This window comes from Panicum hallii, chromosome 2, assembly GCF_002211085.1.
Source record: "Panicum hallii strain FIL2 chromosome 2, PHallii_v3.1, whole genome shotgun sequence".
Lineage (NCBI taxonomy): Eukaryota > Viridiplantae > Streptophyta > Magnoliopsida > Poales > Poaceae > Panicum > Panicum hallii.
The window spans coordinates 39,912,762-39,929,177 of record NC_038043.1 but is presented as its reverse complement, the minus strand read 5'-3'; the positions used below and the strand labels follow the sequence as shown (position 1 = coordinate 39,929,177).

Here is a 16,416-nt window from a genome sequence, read left to right as displayed (position 1 = left end):
CGGTGGCGCGAGCGGGGCAAACCAGAACACGAATCTGCTCTAGTCCCCCTCTTGTGGTGACGATGAAGTCTAGGCTCCCGAAATGCACGAGCACGCCCGAGGCCCATCCTCCAGCGTGGTTGACCATCCGCATCCTAAAGGGGTCAATGAGACATGCAAAGTCCCCTACTTGGTGCGCCAACTGTCGATTTCTCTAACCGCTGACTAGTAAATTTTGTGGTTGCACGTATGGCCCGGATGGTTTGCAAGAAAGGCACGAGGGTTTATACTGGTTTTGGCATACTGTCCATACGTCCAGTTCGAGCCGCTTGTGCTCTTGCACTAAGTTCGTAGTAGGGGTTACAAACGGACGAGAGAGGAAAAGGGCTCCCAAGTCTCTAGTGAAGTGTGCGTGGGTGAATATGAGTCTAGGAGTTTCGTCCCCTTTGCGGGGGGTCTCCATTCCCCTTTTATAAGTCAAAGGGAAGGGAGTGGATACAGAGAGAGAGAGAGAGAGATCCTCAGGAATGTGCTGCCTCTCCTCTCCTTCGCACGGCCCCACTGGCCCTGTAGATGATGATGGAGGCACTTCCATGCTGTGCCCTAGTGTGATGTGTGGCGTGCACCCCAACAGAACGGGTGGCGCAGGTCTGCCGGGCTGCAGGACAGGCGACGTGTGCCCTGCCATGACGGGCGGTGTGAGCCCCTCGGTGCGTTTTACGGCTTGACCCCCGGTGCGGTGGATAGCGGGGGCTTGTTGTAGTTGTCTGTCTTTTCTGGAGGTCATGTTGTCACACGTTCTTACCTACCCTCACACCAGAGGTCCTTGGTGGCCCCATGCCTTTGTGGCGGATGTGATCGACCCTTCACCCTTGGGGTTGGGCAAGGCGGACGCAGCTGACCCCTCATCGTCGGGGTTGGGCGAGGGGGACACGCCTGATCCCTTACCCTTGGGGTCGGGCGAGGTGGCCGTGTCCTTCTCCAGTGCTTCGCATTTGGCCGCCGGTGCCCCCCTTCTCTTGGTGGGCCATTCTGCGGTCATTTGGCGGCCCACCTGGCCCAAGCCGCGTACTTTGAGGGAGCTAATCCGTGGTCAGCTTCCTAAGGAACGTTCTTTGGGGGATCCATGATATTTGCCCCCGATAGTTAAGTTGTTTGATTTCTTTAGATTATCTTTTCATGACTCCTTGTTGCTCATGTATCAAGTGAAAAATCTCATCAAATGAAGGAGAGTCGAAGTCATCATCACTTACATCGCTTTCACTCTTACCTTTGGCCATTGGGCACATGTTTGATGATGATGCATGAATGTTGGTGCAGGTGGTGAATCTCTTGATTGATTCATCACTTGAGCTTGTGCTTGATTCTTCACCACCACTTGCTCACTCTCCAAAGATAGCAAGAGCTTCACGCTTGGGCTTCTCCTCCTTCTTCTCTTGCTCCTTCTTCTTCTTTATCTTGATCTTCTCAACCTTCATGAGTTGATGATGATGCCCATCTTTGAGGAAGACCATGTAACCCATCATGCTGATCTTCTTCAAGATATTGGCTTGCTTGAGAAGCTTGTGCCCACATCCTCTTCTTCCTCTTCTTCACTTGAGCTTTTTTTGATTGCCATCTTCTTCAACTTCTTTGCTTGCTTGCTAGCAAGGGCACTATGTGTCGGTGAGAAGGTGGTTCTCTTGGCTTGATGCCGTTGCGAAGCTCATGGGCGATCACTTTGTTGAGGACTCGATTTGGTATCATTGTCTTGAGCTCTTTCTCATAGAGAATGGAGGTCACCAAACATTCGAAGTGAATGAAGGATCTTGCGATTGAGTCCCATCTCTTCAATTTACTTGACACCAAGGGAATTAATCTTACACAAGAACATTCAAACGTGAGTACATTGCGTCGGCATCCTCATGATTAAATTGCTTGAAGCAATTAAGCTTATCAATATGAACATGGTATCTTTCATTTGCAACATCTTTTGTGCCACCATGATTCTCCATGATAGTTTTCCAAAGCATGTTAGTATTCTCACAAGCAAACACACGATGGAACATATTTTCACAAAGAGAAGCTAATATTATTCTTTTTGCAATAACATCATATTGTTTCTCTTAGTGACCATTATTTTTCATTCCAAACATTTAGGCCCCTACCTTGGAGATAAGCTTGCATTAAAACCTTCCATCATCGGAAGCCCGTGCCATCGAACCGTGGAGCCATTCCTAAGAGATCCATCCCTTCCCCGATGAGCTAACTCACTTGGCAGTGAAGCCTAACCGTTCCAATGAGCCGGTTTTCACAATTTGCCATTGAATTGACGTTTCTTTATGAAAGAAGTGGGCCTCGGCTCTGATACCACTTGAAAGGAATCGGTACTCGTAGCCTAAGAGGGGGAGGGGTGAATTAGGCAAACTTTAAAACTTAACCTATAGCTCAAACTAAATTGCATAAATTATAATCTAGAACATGCTATCTAGATGTGCAACTACAGTTCATCTACTGTGAAATCCTCATCCCAAAATAAGTTTTACAACCTATTGCGAACCCTAGGAAGATACTGCACTAAGAAAGTAAAGACACACAAGTTGCAAGTATGAAATACGGAAACATAAAGGAGGGGATCAGAGGAAGCAAATTCTTGACACGAGGATTTATCCTGTGGTATCGGTAGGCACTAAGCCACTCTTAGTCCATGTTGTTGAAGCACTCATAAAGAGTATAGCTTCCGGTCACTAAGTCTCTTCCGGGACAACACTTGGCATGCCACAAAGGCTAGGCCACTAAGGCTCATGCAAAGTTTCCCGGTCACCTTGATGCCGCCTTCATTACGGAGCTTCCCACTAAGGAGGGATCTTCTCGTCCCCCGCACAAAGTTATCATCGCCGCTTCACACCATGCCAGAGGGTCGAAGACTTGCCGGCAAATCACCAAGACTCCAAGGGGCTGGCACACCAAGATTATAGCGGTGGTTCACTCAATAACCAAAAACAAGGCAACTACACCTTGCTCTCACTCTCTCTTGGCCTAATCTAGCACTGATACTCTCATAGTTTTTGCTAAAGCCTATAGATGTGATCAATGAGCTCTTGGGTGGCTTAGAGAACTTCTTCAGAGTGTGGGTAGCTTCTCACGAACTCCAACTTCTTCAAATGACCTTGGGTGAGGTCTTGTATAGGCTAGAGGGCAGCTCATAGTCGTTGCTTGCTTTTACTCGGAAAAGCATAAAGCATTGGTTAAACCGGTCACCACCGTCAGTTTAATCAGTCACACTGACCCTGCGTATTAGCCATTGAATTCCAACATTCTCCTTCTGCTGACCTCATTGCACCGACACCTTGCACCGACGCCCGTCGGTTCAACCGGTGTTGAAAACTTTACTTGGGAACCCTTATGGAACCAAACATGCGTACTGAGTAACCACAGCATGCTTGCACCGACACCTCTCGTCAGGACTGTCGGTTCAACCGGTCCCTCTGGCATTTCATCACTTGATCGCCATGTCTTCTCCATATTGCACCAACACCTCCCTTCATATAGCGTCGGTTCAACCGGTGCTGTCATCTTGGTCACACTAGCAATACACCAATGCACCGCTCATTTCAGAACTAGGTTATCGGTTTAACCGCTCGCCCTTTTCCTGCTGAACTCTTCAATTCAACATTTCTTTAAGTTCTTTCTTCGTTGCTTGCTTTGCTTGGGCTTTGTATTATATTCTTAGGATCTGATTACATTCACTTGACACTTTGTTAGTCCCAATAATTATTTTATCACTCAATTACCAAAATCACAGTAAATATGACCTAAATGGAACCCTATTCGTTCCTTACACGCAACGGCGCCGGCGCAGCCGGAGGCCGCGGCTGAGAGGCAGGACAAGCTGTCCCGCAGGCAAAATGGCCACACGCCCGCTGGCAATGCCGGTGCTTCGAATTCGGGTGCCTGCTGCCCTCGTGCACCACGTGGGGTCCACATCCGACTTGTCCGCGTCCACCACCATGACGCCATGGCTGCTGAGTGAACACCAGGCCAACACGCGTCTTCATGTTTTTTTTGCCCTGTGCCTCATCTAGTCATCGTGCTTATCTTGTGAGCTCCAAAGTATTTAACACCAGCGTCTTCCCGTCGCAGGCAGCAGCGAGCGCGCAGTTCTTTTGGAGTTTTGGTGTAATCTGGGTTGAACCAAATACCAAAAAACCAATGATGCAGTGGATTGTGTTGACCCAAAATCAAAAAAATATTTACTGGGTAGAATGGGTCAGGTTTTGGATCGACCAATCCCGACCTACCTGCATCGTGAGAACCAAGCCAATGCTATTGTAAGTCCTGCCAAGGACCAAACCTCAGCTATTTCTTTGCCTCTATAATAAAAATATAAATTACTAGTTTTTGTAATAATATTAAAAATATGAACTATTGACTTTGATAAAGTCAAGGTCATTGGAGTCGCAGTTTAAGAAGGCTAAGGGGCTGACATGCTCAATTTTCATTGGCAGCTTGCCTTTGATAAGTTCCATGCAACTAGTCCTTGACTCAGCATTAGTCAATACTACACTGTTCAAGCAGTTTCATGGCTACATGCATGCACTGACTTTGATTTGGTTTTGCAATGCTAATTTTGGCATGTGCACGAGATTCCTTTCTTTCCATTCCCCGTGCATTTTTATGTAGCTAATGTTTTTTCTTTAGACATATCTAATGTTTTACATTATGGTACCTCTAAGAGTGGAGTCAACTTGCTGCTCCCCTCGGGCTCCCAAAGATAATGTGCAGTCAAACACAGCACGGTATCCAAAACTAAACTTTGATTCTTAACTCTCATCCATCCAAATTCATATGGATGTTAGTGAATCAGGAAAAATATACAAAGCACATGCATGGATCTATGCAATGGTTCAATTCGAAACTGAAAACACCTTACACAATATGAAACGAAAGGAGTAACTAACAAAATTGTCTACGTCATAGTCGGTATATACAAAACACATCATGAGACAACCCTTCCATTAAACTAGCTAGTCTGTCTCCACTAAATTCATTACGAGTCTACTACATGTAAAAAAGAATGATGAAAGTTTGCATGCATATCTTAAAATGAGCTATAGATTGACTTCCAGTTAGGAGCTAGCTTTTCCCTTTCCTCATAGTAACTCTCATCGTGGAAAAAAAATATTACGTGTACAGAGTCATAGTTAGCTGATCGACTATATACATTGTTGGAGACGCTCGTTGACACAATAGTTAAATGTTCTGGCCCTAATAAAGATCTACTCTTCGTGAAGATCTTTTTCTCTTTAATTACTTGTGCCTTCTAGCTTCTAGCTAACTGAGATGTGCCACTACATGTATACGCTCTATGCTAGCTAGGACCCTAGAGTTGCTAAAAAATGACCATAGGGCACTCGCCATAGGACTCTTCATGGGTGCGCACACAGGTAAAGTATATCAGACCCGAGCCTACAGGACTGTGCACAAACATGACGTACATCTTATAGGTAAACACTAGTTGTAACTACATATAACGTAGTAGAACTACTCATACCGTAGTAAAACTAGTCGGAACAGAAAAAAAACTACCTGAAAAGTAGTAGGATAGGACTCCTGAGCTGGTATTTGGATAGGATTTCTATGTAACTTTGTCTCCCAAGACTATATAAGGGTGGACAGGACCCTCCTTGAACAGGACCATGAGGGACAACTCGTGCCTCATGCAGGATCACCCAAGATCACCCCGATCAACACCTAAGAAAATACAAACCACACACAGGAGTAGGGTATTACGCACTTGGCGGCCCGAACGTGTCTAAACTTTGTGTTCCTTGCACCTTCAAGTTTCTGATCTCGGCGACACTCTACCTACAAACTCACCACCTCAGGGGTATCCTTCAGTGGGCGTGGTGGTAAAACGCCGATAGCTGGCGCGCCAGGTAGGGGAGTTCATCGAGCATTTACCGGAGAACTCGATGGTGTCTTTCAGCTTCACCAGCACTGTGCTCGATGAGAGCACAACTTTCATCTTCGGCTCCTGGATCTGCGTCACCAACGGCTCGGGTGGCTTCAACGGCCACCTAGCCGACTCCAGGAAGCCGGAGGCCTCTACACCAACTTGATGCAGCGACCTCGACAAGTTTGTCGACAGCCAAGACGAGTTGCTGCTCCCCGATCACGCCGGGGAGATCAAGATGACGTCCGTTTTCGACGCGACTTCAACTCACGCTACACCAAGACTACTCAGATCGGATTCAAACTGATCTGAAGAGGCTACACAGGCCAAGTCCCTCCCCGACTTGGAGGAGGACTTGGACCGTCTTCTCAAGTTTGGAGATGAGGGAGCCACCGCCTCACGGGGGCCCCCGTTTTCGATAACTACTCGGACTCAGGCGAAAAGTACTCGTTAACTAGTACTGTACCTTCAAGTTGGAGCTTGGAAAGACTCGGGGACAAGGGAGCCACCACCTATCGGGAGGCCCCTGTTCTCAACAACCACTCAAAATCAGATGATGATCCCGAATCCTTTTCGGGTAATCACCTGGGTTTGACCATAACATCTATGCCGCAAGGCCATTTCGTGTACTGGAATGGCTTAGAGCCCTCTGAACTACTCGAGTATGACTCCCGCCTTGTGGCCTTCATGCAGGAAATACCTTTTTAGGAAGACAAAGGTATTGAAGATTGCATTACTCTGGCAGAATCCACCCTTCGGTGTATCAACCCTAGGGAGCTGGAATATTTCGACTACTCCGCTCAACTTCAGCTCGCGTCACAACATCGACGCGCTTTAGTGATGACCTCGACTAATCAGCTTGCACCGCAGTTACGACTGCTTCGACAAATCGGCAGAGTCAACGATTACTTCAACTACTCATCTCAACTAGAAACTAGTCGGAGACGAGTCTTAAACTACTTGGCGACTAGCTCCGCATGGTCAACAACTAGTCGGAATCAGCTCCGACTAGTCGGCTTCATCGACAAATCGCCCAAACATCAAAGCTACGCATCGCCGCCTACTTTTTCCGCAACGCACATTCTCTCCATCGCAAACTTGAAACCCCCAAGCCATGTCCAGTTTGGTCTGAGGCGGTTCAACCTAGGACTCTCTCCATATTGGAAGAGGATTTGGATCATTTACTACCACTTGGAGAAGGAGAAGCCACCGTGCATCAGGAGGCTACTGTTTCTGATAACTACTCGGATCCGGCTGCTCATATGACACCTATAATAAGTAACCTCCGGGGTCTGGTAAGGGGATCAGATTGGTCGGACAGGTTTAGGCATCGGAAGGGCATGAAACTCTGTAGGTTTCTCAAATCAAGTCCACCACGATCCATTACCACACCCGGCGAACTCCCTTTTCAAGAAGGCAGACCTCTCCCTCCTTCCGACGACGAAGATGAGGGCCAGGTGGCGCGGAGTGCCAAACACTTCGCGCCCAATCGAGAAGTGTTCATGATTCACACCGGCGAGGACTGTGAAGGCATCGAGCGAGTCCAGCTAGACAACTACCATGATTACCTCCTTGATCCATTCGATGAAGATGTGGATGTAACAATGGGTATAGAATTCCCAGAGAACATCAAGATAGAAGATGCAGATGACATCCACAAGGAACACCGCAAGCTCATCAATGCCAAGCGCGCCGAACGCAAGCACCGCGTGATCGAGACGAACCAGCCGGGGGGGGGGGGGAGGCAACCCCTACGGCTCCTCCACGGGCGACCTTCGCACCATCATCAATGTTGGCCGGAATGCTCGCAATGTCATCATTGCCAAGCAGCTGGAGCACGAAGAGGTGGAAGCCTACAGCTCCACCTATTATCAAATCCCTCTCGACTACCTAGAGACAACTCGAAAGCACAAGCGAGAAGCTGGGGAACAATCCACCCGTAGAAAGAAGACTCTCAGTTCGAAGGAACAATTCGAGGAAACCCTCCACAGGCGATGCCCGTGGCACCGGAGGAGCAAGCATTCTGCGTTTGAATGTCAAACTCTCCGAAGGGCCTTGGGAGCTCCGCCACTCAATAAAGACTACGAAGAAAGGCGACGTGACTACCCGAATAATGATTTATTCATAAATTAAGTACCCAATTCAAGGAGGTTTTCTGAGGGTCTTTTAGATGTTTTGATTGTTTAAACCATTATTTTGGGACTATATCTCGAAACAAGGGGTTCCTTAAACCTAAAAGCATCCCTTTTTATCACTTAGTCAGGGTCGCCATTTATGTTTATTATTTGGGTTAATCATGACTTTCTCGCTATACTACTTTGGGACATGCTCAATGAACGTCCAGCCTAATTATTGCAACCTTTTTCCAGCTGAACTCCTGTCACCTGTTCCTCATGGCACGACCCTTTTTTACCAATGCTCGAGGGCTAAGGATAGGGCCAGTGGGGATGGGCTCGGGAAAGATGAAAATGACTCAATTTCTTCAAGGCTAAGCTCAGGAAACCTGTCACAGCTGAGCCATGCGACTGCCAAAAGTGGTCACCTCATTTGGCAATGACTAGTGGAACCCGTTAATTAGCCAAATAAAGCACCTACGTGATTATCTAACAAATACTTCCAGTAACGCTCAGATTACTAGTTCCCGACTAGTTTTCTATGTTACTAAAGGGACCTTGCTCCCAAACTTCTAGTAACACTCTATTTACTAGTTTTCGACTAGTATTACGTGTAGTTTATTGAAGGGGCCTTGCTCCCGTACGACCTCGCCAATGGTCTCGGCGGAAAACAATTTTTCGACCAGAAGTTGCCTGAAGCACCCGTACCACCCACCATGGATGTCAACCGTGCAATCGATAACTTGATCGACAATCTGGAACCCCTCGAATCAAGTCTACCTCGGTCCGAGGTCTTGTACCACAAGTTCTTCTCTGAGTTGGAGGAGGATTTGGATCATCTACCACAAGTCGGAGGAGGACTAGCCACCGTCCATCAAAGGGCTCTCGTCTCCGCTGACTACTCGGACTTCATCGATGACTCATCGCCCTTATCAAACGGCCACCAGGGCCTGAGGGCGCCTTCAGCTTGGTCGGGTGGGCCCGGGCATGGGAAGGGCACATAGTCCTCCAAGCTACCCGACCTCAGCCCACCTTTCTGCGCCTTCAACTTGGTCGGGCAAGCCCGGGCATCGGAAGGGCATGGAGTCCTCCAAGCTACCCGACTCAGCCCACCTTTCTATGGTTTCAACTTGGTCAGGCAGGCTCGGGCATCGGAAGGGCACGGAGTCCTCCAAGCTACCTGACCCTAGCCCACTTTTCTATGCCATCAACCTCGACAACCTTTCGGGCATAGAACTGTTCTAGGAAGGCAGGCCTCTCGATTCCTCCGACAAAGAAGAGGGCTGGATCGCCAAAAGCTCCTTGCCAGATCGTGAGGTCTTTATGGTTTTCATTGAAGAAATCCCATTCACGGAGGCGAATGCATCGGATCACGTCCAACTCAACGACTACTTCGCCTTCGCAAGGGCACTCGGCGATCCGCCGCCGACTACTTCAACTACAAAACTAGTTGGGAGCGGGACTCACTCCATTAGTGACTAGTCGGAATTGATTCCAACTAGTCGGGTCTCATCAACAAACCATCGCGGCTCCATCAATGAGCGATACGGCTTCATCGGCAATTTCCATGAATCAAGATCAACAACTATCCACGCTCGTCTGGTTTCTACGCTAAAGGGCTGGGCGCGACAAGGCACTCTATGTGCTTTCGGCAGCTCCGCTAGGTCCCAAGCTCAGGGGCAAGATGTCGCGCAACCTGGACGGCTGCCCACGTGAAGACTGAGACCCAATTCAAGGAGGTTTTACATAGATCTATAGGGAACTTATTCAACCATTGTGTTGAGTTTTATCTCGAAACAAGGGGTTTTTTTCTAAAGAATTCGTTCAACCACTCTGTCAGGGAATCAAGGAATTTACCCAAAACAAGGCTTGTCCGTTCATCCATATTTCAGCGCCGTACGAACTGTCTTGGCCCGCCCAAGAAATTCCATCGGGCCAATTGAGTCATTTTCTCACGACGACCACTTTTGTAACAACGCATCTGAAGGATTGCGTAATCTATTCGTTTGGGCCAACTGAGACATCTTCGTATGGCAAACATGCGACCTATCTTGGCCCGCCCAAGGAACCGATCACCCCACATGAGGACCTTGTCTACAATTCCTTCAGGTCAACCGTGATGTTGTCGCATGGCAACATGTGAATTCTCATGGTCCGCCCAAGGAATCGACTGAAGCTACCGTCAAGATTTATTTTTCCCTTGCTAATTGACCTCCAGTCACCTTCATATACTTCTAGTAACACTCTGTTTACTAGTTTATGACTAGTACTACATGCAAGTTTACTAAAGAGACCTCGCTGGAAGTAACACTCCGCTTACTAGTTTACGACTGGTACTACATGGAGTTTACTCCATGAGCCTCACTCCCATACTTTTAGTAACACTTTGTTTACCGGTTCACGACTGGTATTACGTGCAAGTTTACTGAAGGGGCCTCCCTCCCATACTTCTAGTAACACTCCTTTACTAGTTTACGACTAGTACTACCTGTAGTTTACTGCATGGGCCTCACTCCCATACTTCGAGTACTACTCCGTTTACAGGTTCACGACTGGTACTACGTGCAGTTTACTGAAGGGGCCTCGCTCCCATAACACTGGGTTTACTAGTTCTCGACTAGTTTTACGCGTCGTCGGCTACTTCAACTACTCATCTCACCTACAAAACTATTGGAATCGACTCCGACTAGTCGGCTTCATCGACAGTTCAAGATCAAGTGGCAACTTGGCCAATGCCTCGGCTCGGGGGCTGGTGCCACCGACTACTAGGTGTATCTTGCGTGACTCATTTAGCTCCCAGGCTCAGGGGTTGGAGACGACACGGTACTCAGGGAACAAGGTTTGATTGAGCGGTAATGTAGGCCGCTTTTTGGAGAAGTTATTTGTTTAACTATTTTTTCAGAGAATTCATTCCGAAAAAATAGTTTTTGAATTTCTGAACCAATTTGCCCATCTTAACCATCAAATTTTTACCGGCGTATATAGAATGCCACGATTCTTTGGATCTTTTATTCCAAACCTTGGGAATTTGGATTCAAGGCTCGGGAGCTGCGGGACACGTATCATCAGCGACTTATTTTTCAAATCTTTTGGAAGATAAGGATAGAAAATTCAAGACTAATTTGATCCTCAGCTTGATTGTTTGAATCAACCTAAGACTCAGGGGCTACTCCATATGGAGTGCAAGTTCAATCGCACCTCATATAAAAAAAGACTTGACAACTACTTGGGGCATGAGCACCTCACAATCTCGATGCAGCCAAGAAAGTATTCGCAAGACAGCTTCAAGATGGAGTTTGGGAGAATTCGAATACGCCTTCAGAAGTACTCGAAAGCCTGCAGTACTCGACTAAGAAGAGCTCGGGGGCTTGTCAGACCCGGGCCCACGGGACCGTGCACATGGCGTACATCTTACAAGATAAGAGGTGGGATATGGTCCATGCTCTACACTAGTTGTAACTACTCGTAACGTAGTAGAACTGCTTATACCGTAGTAGAACTAGTCCGAACTGAAGGAAACTACCTAAAAAGTAGTCGGGTAGGACTCCTGAGCTTGTATGCGGTTAGGATTTCCATATAATCTTGTCCTCCCAGACTATATAAGGGTGGACTGAGACCCTCCTTGAATAGGACTTTGAGGGATAACTCGTGCCTCATGGAGGATCACCCAAGATCAACCCGATCAACCACACACAGGATGTAGGGTATTACGCTCTCGGCGGTCCGAACATGTCTAAACCTTGTGTTCCTTACACTTTCGAATTCCTGATCTCGGTGACACCCTACCTACAATCTCACCACCTCAGCGGTATCCCTCGATGGGCATGGTGGTAAAACACCGACAAGTTATGGCATTCGCCACAGTGGTCCGGTTCATGCACTTGTACTGTGTCAGGTAGCATGGGCGGAGCCAGGATCCCTGCTGGGCGTACTGCAGCACGGATCCACTCCAGTTCACACCTGTAAATCTATTCAGTATTTAGACCGAAAGTAGTAATATTTAGTGTAAATTTAGTAAACTCAATGCTTATTTACTGGTTTAACCCGGGTTGGAGAACTTTTCTAGCTCCGCCACTGTCAGGTAGCTAGGGTAGCTAGGCTCATCTCGGCCACGTTCGTGCTGAAAGCTCATGGAGGTCAAACACTTCCAGAAGCAGCATTTTTGAAAGTTCGTTAGATTAACTGGATAAACGGAGCGCTTTTTATTCATTTAATTCAGCAGACAAGTTAAACACGATACTCTATTCGTTTAATCAACCCGACAAACATGCCACTATTCGTTTAATCAAAGAGACAAACATGACACTTTAAAAAGGAGTAATACGCATGTCGACCTGCTACAAAACTAAAGTACATATGCATACATCATCATGTAGATGCGTGCACAGCAATAAGCATGAATGTTCACCATCCATTGCTTTTCTTCACGCAGGTTTTGCTGCAGTCTTTGTTGCAAGTGGCATTGCACTGCTGGCTAACCGTGTCCTTGCAAGCCTCGCAAGCTGTATTGTTGAGCTTGCAGACGTCCATGCAGCGAACTGTGAGCAGGCCATTGACGTCGCAGGGTGCGCATGTTACGCAGTCGCCGAAGCATCCATTGTCGCAGCAGGATAAGCTGCTGTTGATTGTGGCGTTGTTGCAGCAGTCCTCGTACCCATTGTAAACCCGATCTAGGCAGCTGTAGCACTCGGGTGGGTAGCCGCAGGCACTGCTGCAGTTCGTGGCGGTTATGGTGCCGCATTCGAAGCTGCACTTGGATGCGCAGCTGCTGCATAGCGGTCCCGTCCTCGGATTGCCCTGCGAAGACATGACCAGCATGGCGAAAATAGCAACGGCGGCAGCCGCCTTAAGAGCAGCTGCACCTGATGAAGCCATTGCTGCTTTATTTGTTGGATGGATGCAGCAGGGTTGCAGCTTGCTATTTCTAGAGAGAAAGATATGCAGAGAAAGAGATGGTAACAGAATGATGGGCTAGGATGGAGCAAGGTTGATGCCTATATATCATAGAGTACTGGGAGATGCTATTTATAGGCTCCCAATGCAGGGATGACATTACTAACTTGGTATATATACACGCCGTGATCTAGTGTCGATTAGTACGCCACACATGTTGCAAGTTGACTTGATGAGGAGTAGAGTATAGGATACTCATCCTGACCGGGCTCCATTCGCCTCATTCATATTTGATTTGCAACGATAGGGATGGATCTCATCTCAGTTTGGCACTCTCATAAACATATGCATAAATGTATGAAGCCTCACGCGAAGTTGTCTGACCACACAATTAACCAAGCCACGTCGCTCTGTCAGTTTTGAATGGCTTGAGACTTTGACTTAGTATGAATGATGAACTAAATGAAGGAAATGAGGCGATTAACATGTTTAACGATGTAGTACTCAAAAAGTGAGTAAATGAAGGCATGGGTAGGACGCTGCCAGGTAGAGTTCGAAGTTCGAACTACTGTCTGATGGAGTCGATCACGAGTTATTGTACCCTCATCTACAGTGATCCCAAACTATAATACTGTATGGACTTTATTAGCACCTGAAATATTATTCCCACGCCGTCCACCAACAGCCATATCCTGGCCATTTTCCTGGCCTCCAGCCCGACCCACGGAGCTGAAAGCTCGGTGCCCCGAAACTCTCTGTGTGTTCCTCCACTGCAAGTATGTATGTGGCAGCCAGAACTTCGGAGGGCAAGAACCTCTGTAAGAACACTGTAGAATTTGTGAAGCTCGAGCCACATATGGAAACGTGGTGCTGTCACGTCCGGAGCCACAGGACTGCGCACATGGCATAGACTTTCTAAATAAGGGATAGGCATCTCCCATATCTTATCCCTGTTGTAACTACTCCGATACGAGTAAGACTAGTCGGAACAGAAGGAACTACCTGAGCGGCACCCGGGTATGACTCCAAAGCACGTATCTGACTGGGATCCTCTATAACCCTGTCCCCCAGACTACATAAAGGCGGGCAGGATCCCTTCAAAGCATATCAATCAAAGGCAATACAAACTACCACATAGAACGTAGGTTATTACGCTCCTTGCGGTCCGAACCTATCTAAATCTTGTGTTCCTTGCATCTTTGAGTTCCTGATCTTAGCGGCACCTCACCTACAATCTACCACCTCGGGGTTATCCCTCGGTGAGTTTGGCAGTAAAACATTGACAGCTGATGCGCCATGTAGGGATGTTCATCGAGCATCCACCTGCAAACTCGATGGTATCTATCAACTTCACCAACGATGTGCTCGACAAGGGCACGACTTTTGTCTTGAGCTCCTCGATCAACATCGCCAATGGCTCGGGTGGCTTCCACAGCCACCTGGCCAACACTAGGGAGCCGGAGGCATCTACAGCACCTTCATGCGACAATCTCGAGAATTCATCGACAACCTCGACGAGATGCTGCTCCCTGACCTCACCAGGGAGATCGAGGAGGAGTCTATCTTCGACGCGACTCCAAGTCGTGCTGCACCAGTACTCCTCAGGTCGGATCCAATCTGATCTAAGAAACTGCGTACCCGATTCCCGTTCGGGCTATGCAACACGGCCACCGTCTACCAGGTGGCCATGCAGTTCAAGTCCATCTACGCATTCGAGGAGAACTTGGATCGTCTGCTCAAGATCGGACAAGGAGAAGCCACCGCTTGCCGGGAGGCTCCCGTCTTCGATAAGTACTCGGACTCAGATTACGACCCCGAAACACCCTCAGGTCATCTAGGCCTAACTATAACATCTACTCCGCAAGGCCGATTCATGTATTGGAAGTGCATGGAGCCCTCTAAGCTACTCGAATATGACTCCCACCTTGTGGCCTTCACACAAGAATTGCCTTTTCAAGAAGGCAAACCCCTCTCTCCCATCAATGAGGAGGGAGAGGACAAGACTCAACTAGTCCAGTGCAGCTCCAGCAGCGAATTCTCGCTGGATCGCCATGTCTACATGGCTTCCATCCGTGACCATGACGACGATGACGAAGAACCTGGAAGAGAATAAGACGAAGAGCTACTCACGGATGTTTCCATGGATGAGGCAACTACGGACGCTCCTCACGACGAGGACGAGGAGCGTAGGAGGATACATCGTGCAAAGAACGCCAAGCGCGCCAAATGTAGACGGAATGCGCAGGCTCGCGCACAGAACCCACCGCTCCACAGGAACCTCAATGGCACTTTCGCAGCAACCGAAGACCACGAGTACGCAACTCCAATTGGAAACATCGCTGAAGCAGCGATACTGCTCCAGCAACTACCCCAAAACCTAGAGACTACAAGGGCGATAGAGCTAGCTCAACGGGCAATCATCCGGTTGGACCAATGAGACCCCATGCCATTGGTACGTCACAGCCACTCGAGGAGCGCAAGTGTTGCCCCTTAGGCTAGTCGTACACCTAAAGGCAGACTCAATCCTAGAAGGGAAAATGACCGCCAGGGCAGCCACGGCCACCAGGAGGTCGAGCACTCTACAAGCGGCCAAGGCAATCAAGAGGTTCATCAGCCCCCACGCAGGCAAGGTAACCAACAAGTCGCAGGTGGAGGCCAGCCCACGGGAGGCCAAGGCCACCGCAGGCCCTATCACGATATGGCCACGAGTGACTTGAGGGAGTAAATCAACAACAGCCGCGACGCCCGAAACATCATCGACTCAATACGCCAGAAATGTGATGAGGGATTTCGCAACCGTGACAACAATGGCCGTTTCCCTGCATTCACTCGGAAGATATCCTTACACGAATACCCGAGAGAATTCAAACTAGTCAGCATCACCAAGTTATCTCCGGCGGAGATGGCAGCTTCCCAACCAAACGTGGGCAGAAGCTTACCTTGCATGAAATCCTATCTATCGAGCCAGCCATACAGCGGCCCTTGAGATACAGCAAGGTCCTGATCTCTTTCTCCAGAGACGATCAGTGGAACAGATTCTATGAGCTAGGAAAATTTTCGCTCGTCCTAGATCCTGTAGTGGCGGGCTCGCAGCTTACTCGTGTACTCATCGATGGCAAGAGTGGCCTCAACCTGCTCTTCGCGAGTACACCGAAGAAGATGGGGCTGGACATCTCCAAGATGCTCACCTCCAGCAAGGCTCCATTCTACAGTATCGTCCCAGGAAACACGGCTACACCGATCGGCTCGGTGACTCTGTCAGTTAACTTCGGGACAAAGGAAAACTACCGCACGGAGTACATCAAGTTCGAGATGGCGAACTTCAAGTCATCGTACCACGCCATCCTCGGTAGACCCGCTTTGGCCAAGTTCATGGCCGTGCCCTACTACGTCTACTTGCTCCTCAAGATGCCAGACAAGATATGGGTACTCACCTTCCGCGGCGACTTGAAGAAGTCGTACGACTGTGACCAAGAGGCAATCGAGTACGCCTAG

The 16,416-nt window shown here is 48.4% G+C and overlaps 2 protein-coding genes across 2 annotated transcripts; one reads left to right on the top strand and one right to left on the bottom strand.

Moving 5' to 3' along the window:
* Positions 1-12,432: 12,432 nt before the first annotated feature.
* On the bottom strand, positions 12,433-12,903 carry LOC112881032 (keratin-associated protein 5-2-like). Its single transcript, XM_025945744.1, has one exon. The coding sequence runs from the start codon at positions 12,901-12,903 to the stop codon at positions 12,433-12,435; it is 471 nt and encodes a 156-aa protein (XP_025801529.1).
* Positions 12,904-16,101: 3,198 nt separating this feature from the next.
* Positions 16,102-16,416, top strand: LOC112881031. Its single transcript, XM_025945743.1, has one exon. It carries the CDS (start codon positions 16,102-16,104, stop codon positions 16,414-16,416), a length of 315 nt encoding a protein of 104 aa, XP_025801528.1.

Coding starts and splice junctions, on each gene's coding strand:
- LOC112881031 (XM_025945743.1), top strand. CDS start 16,102: ATGCTCACCTCCAGCAAGGCTCCATTCTACAGTATCGTCCCAGGAAAC.
- LOC112881032 (XM_025945744.1), bottom strand. CDS start 12,903: ATGGCTTCATCAGGTGCAGCTGCTCTTAAGGCGGCTGCCGCCGTTGCT.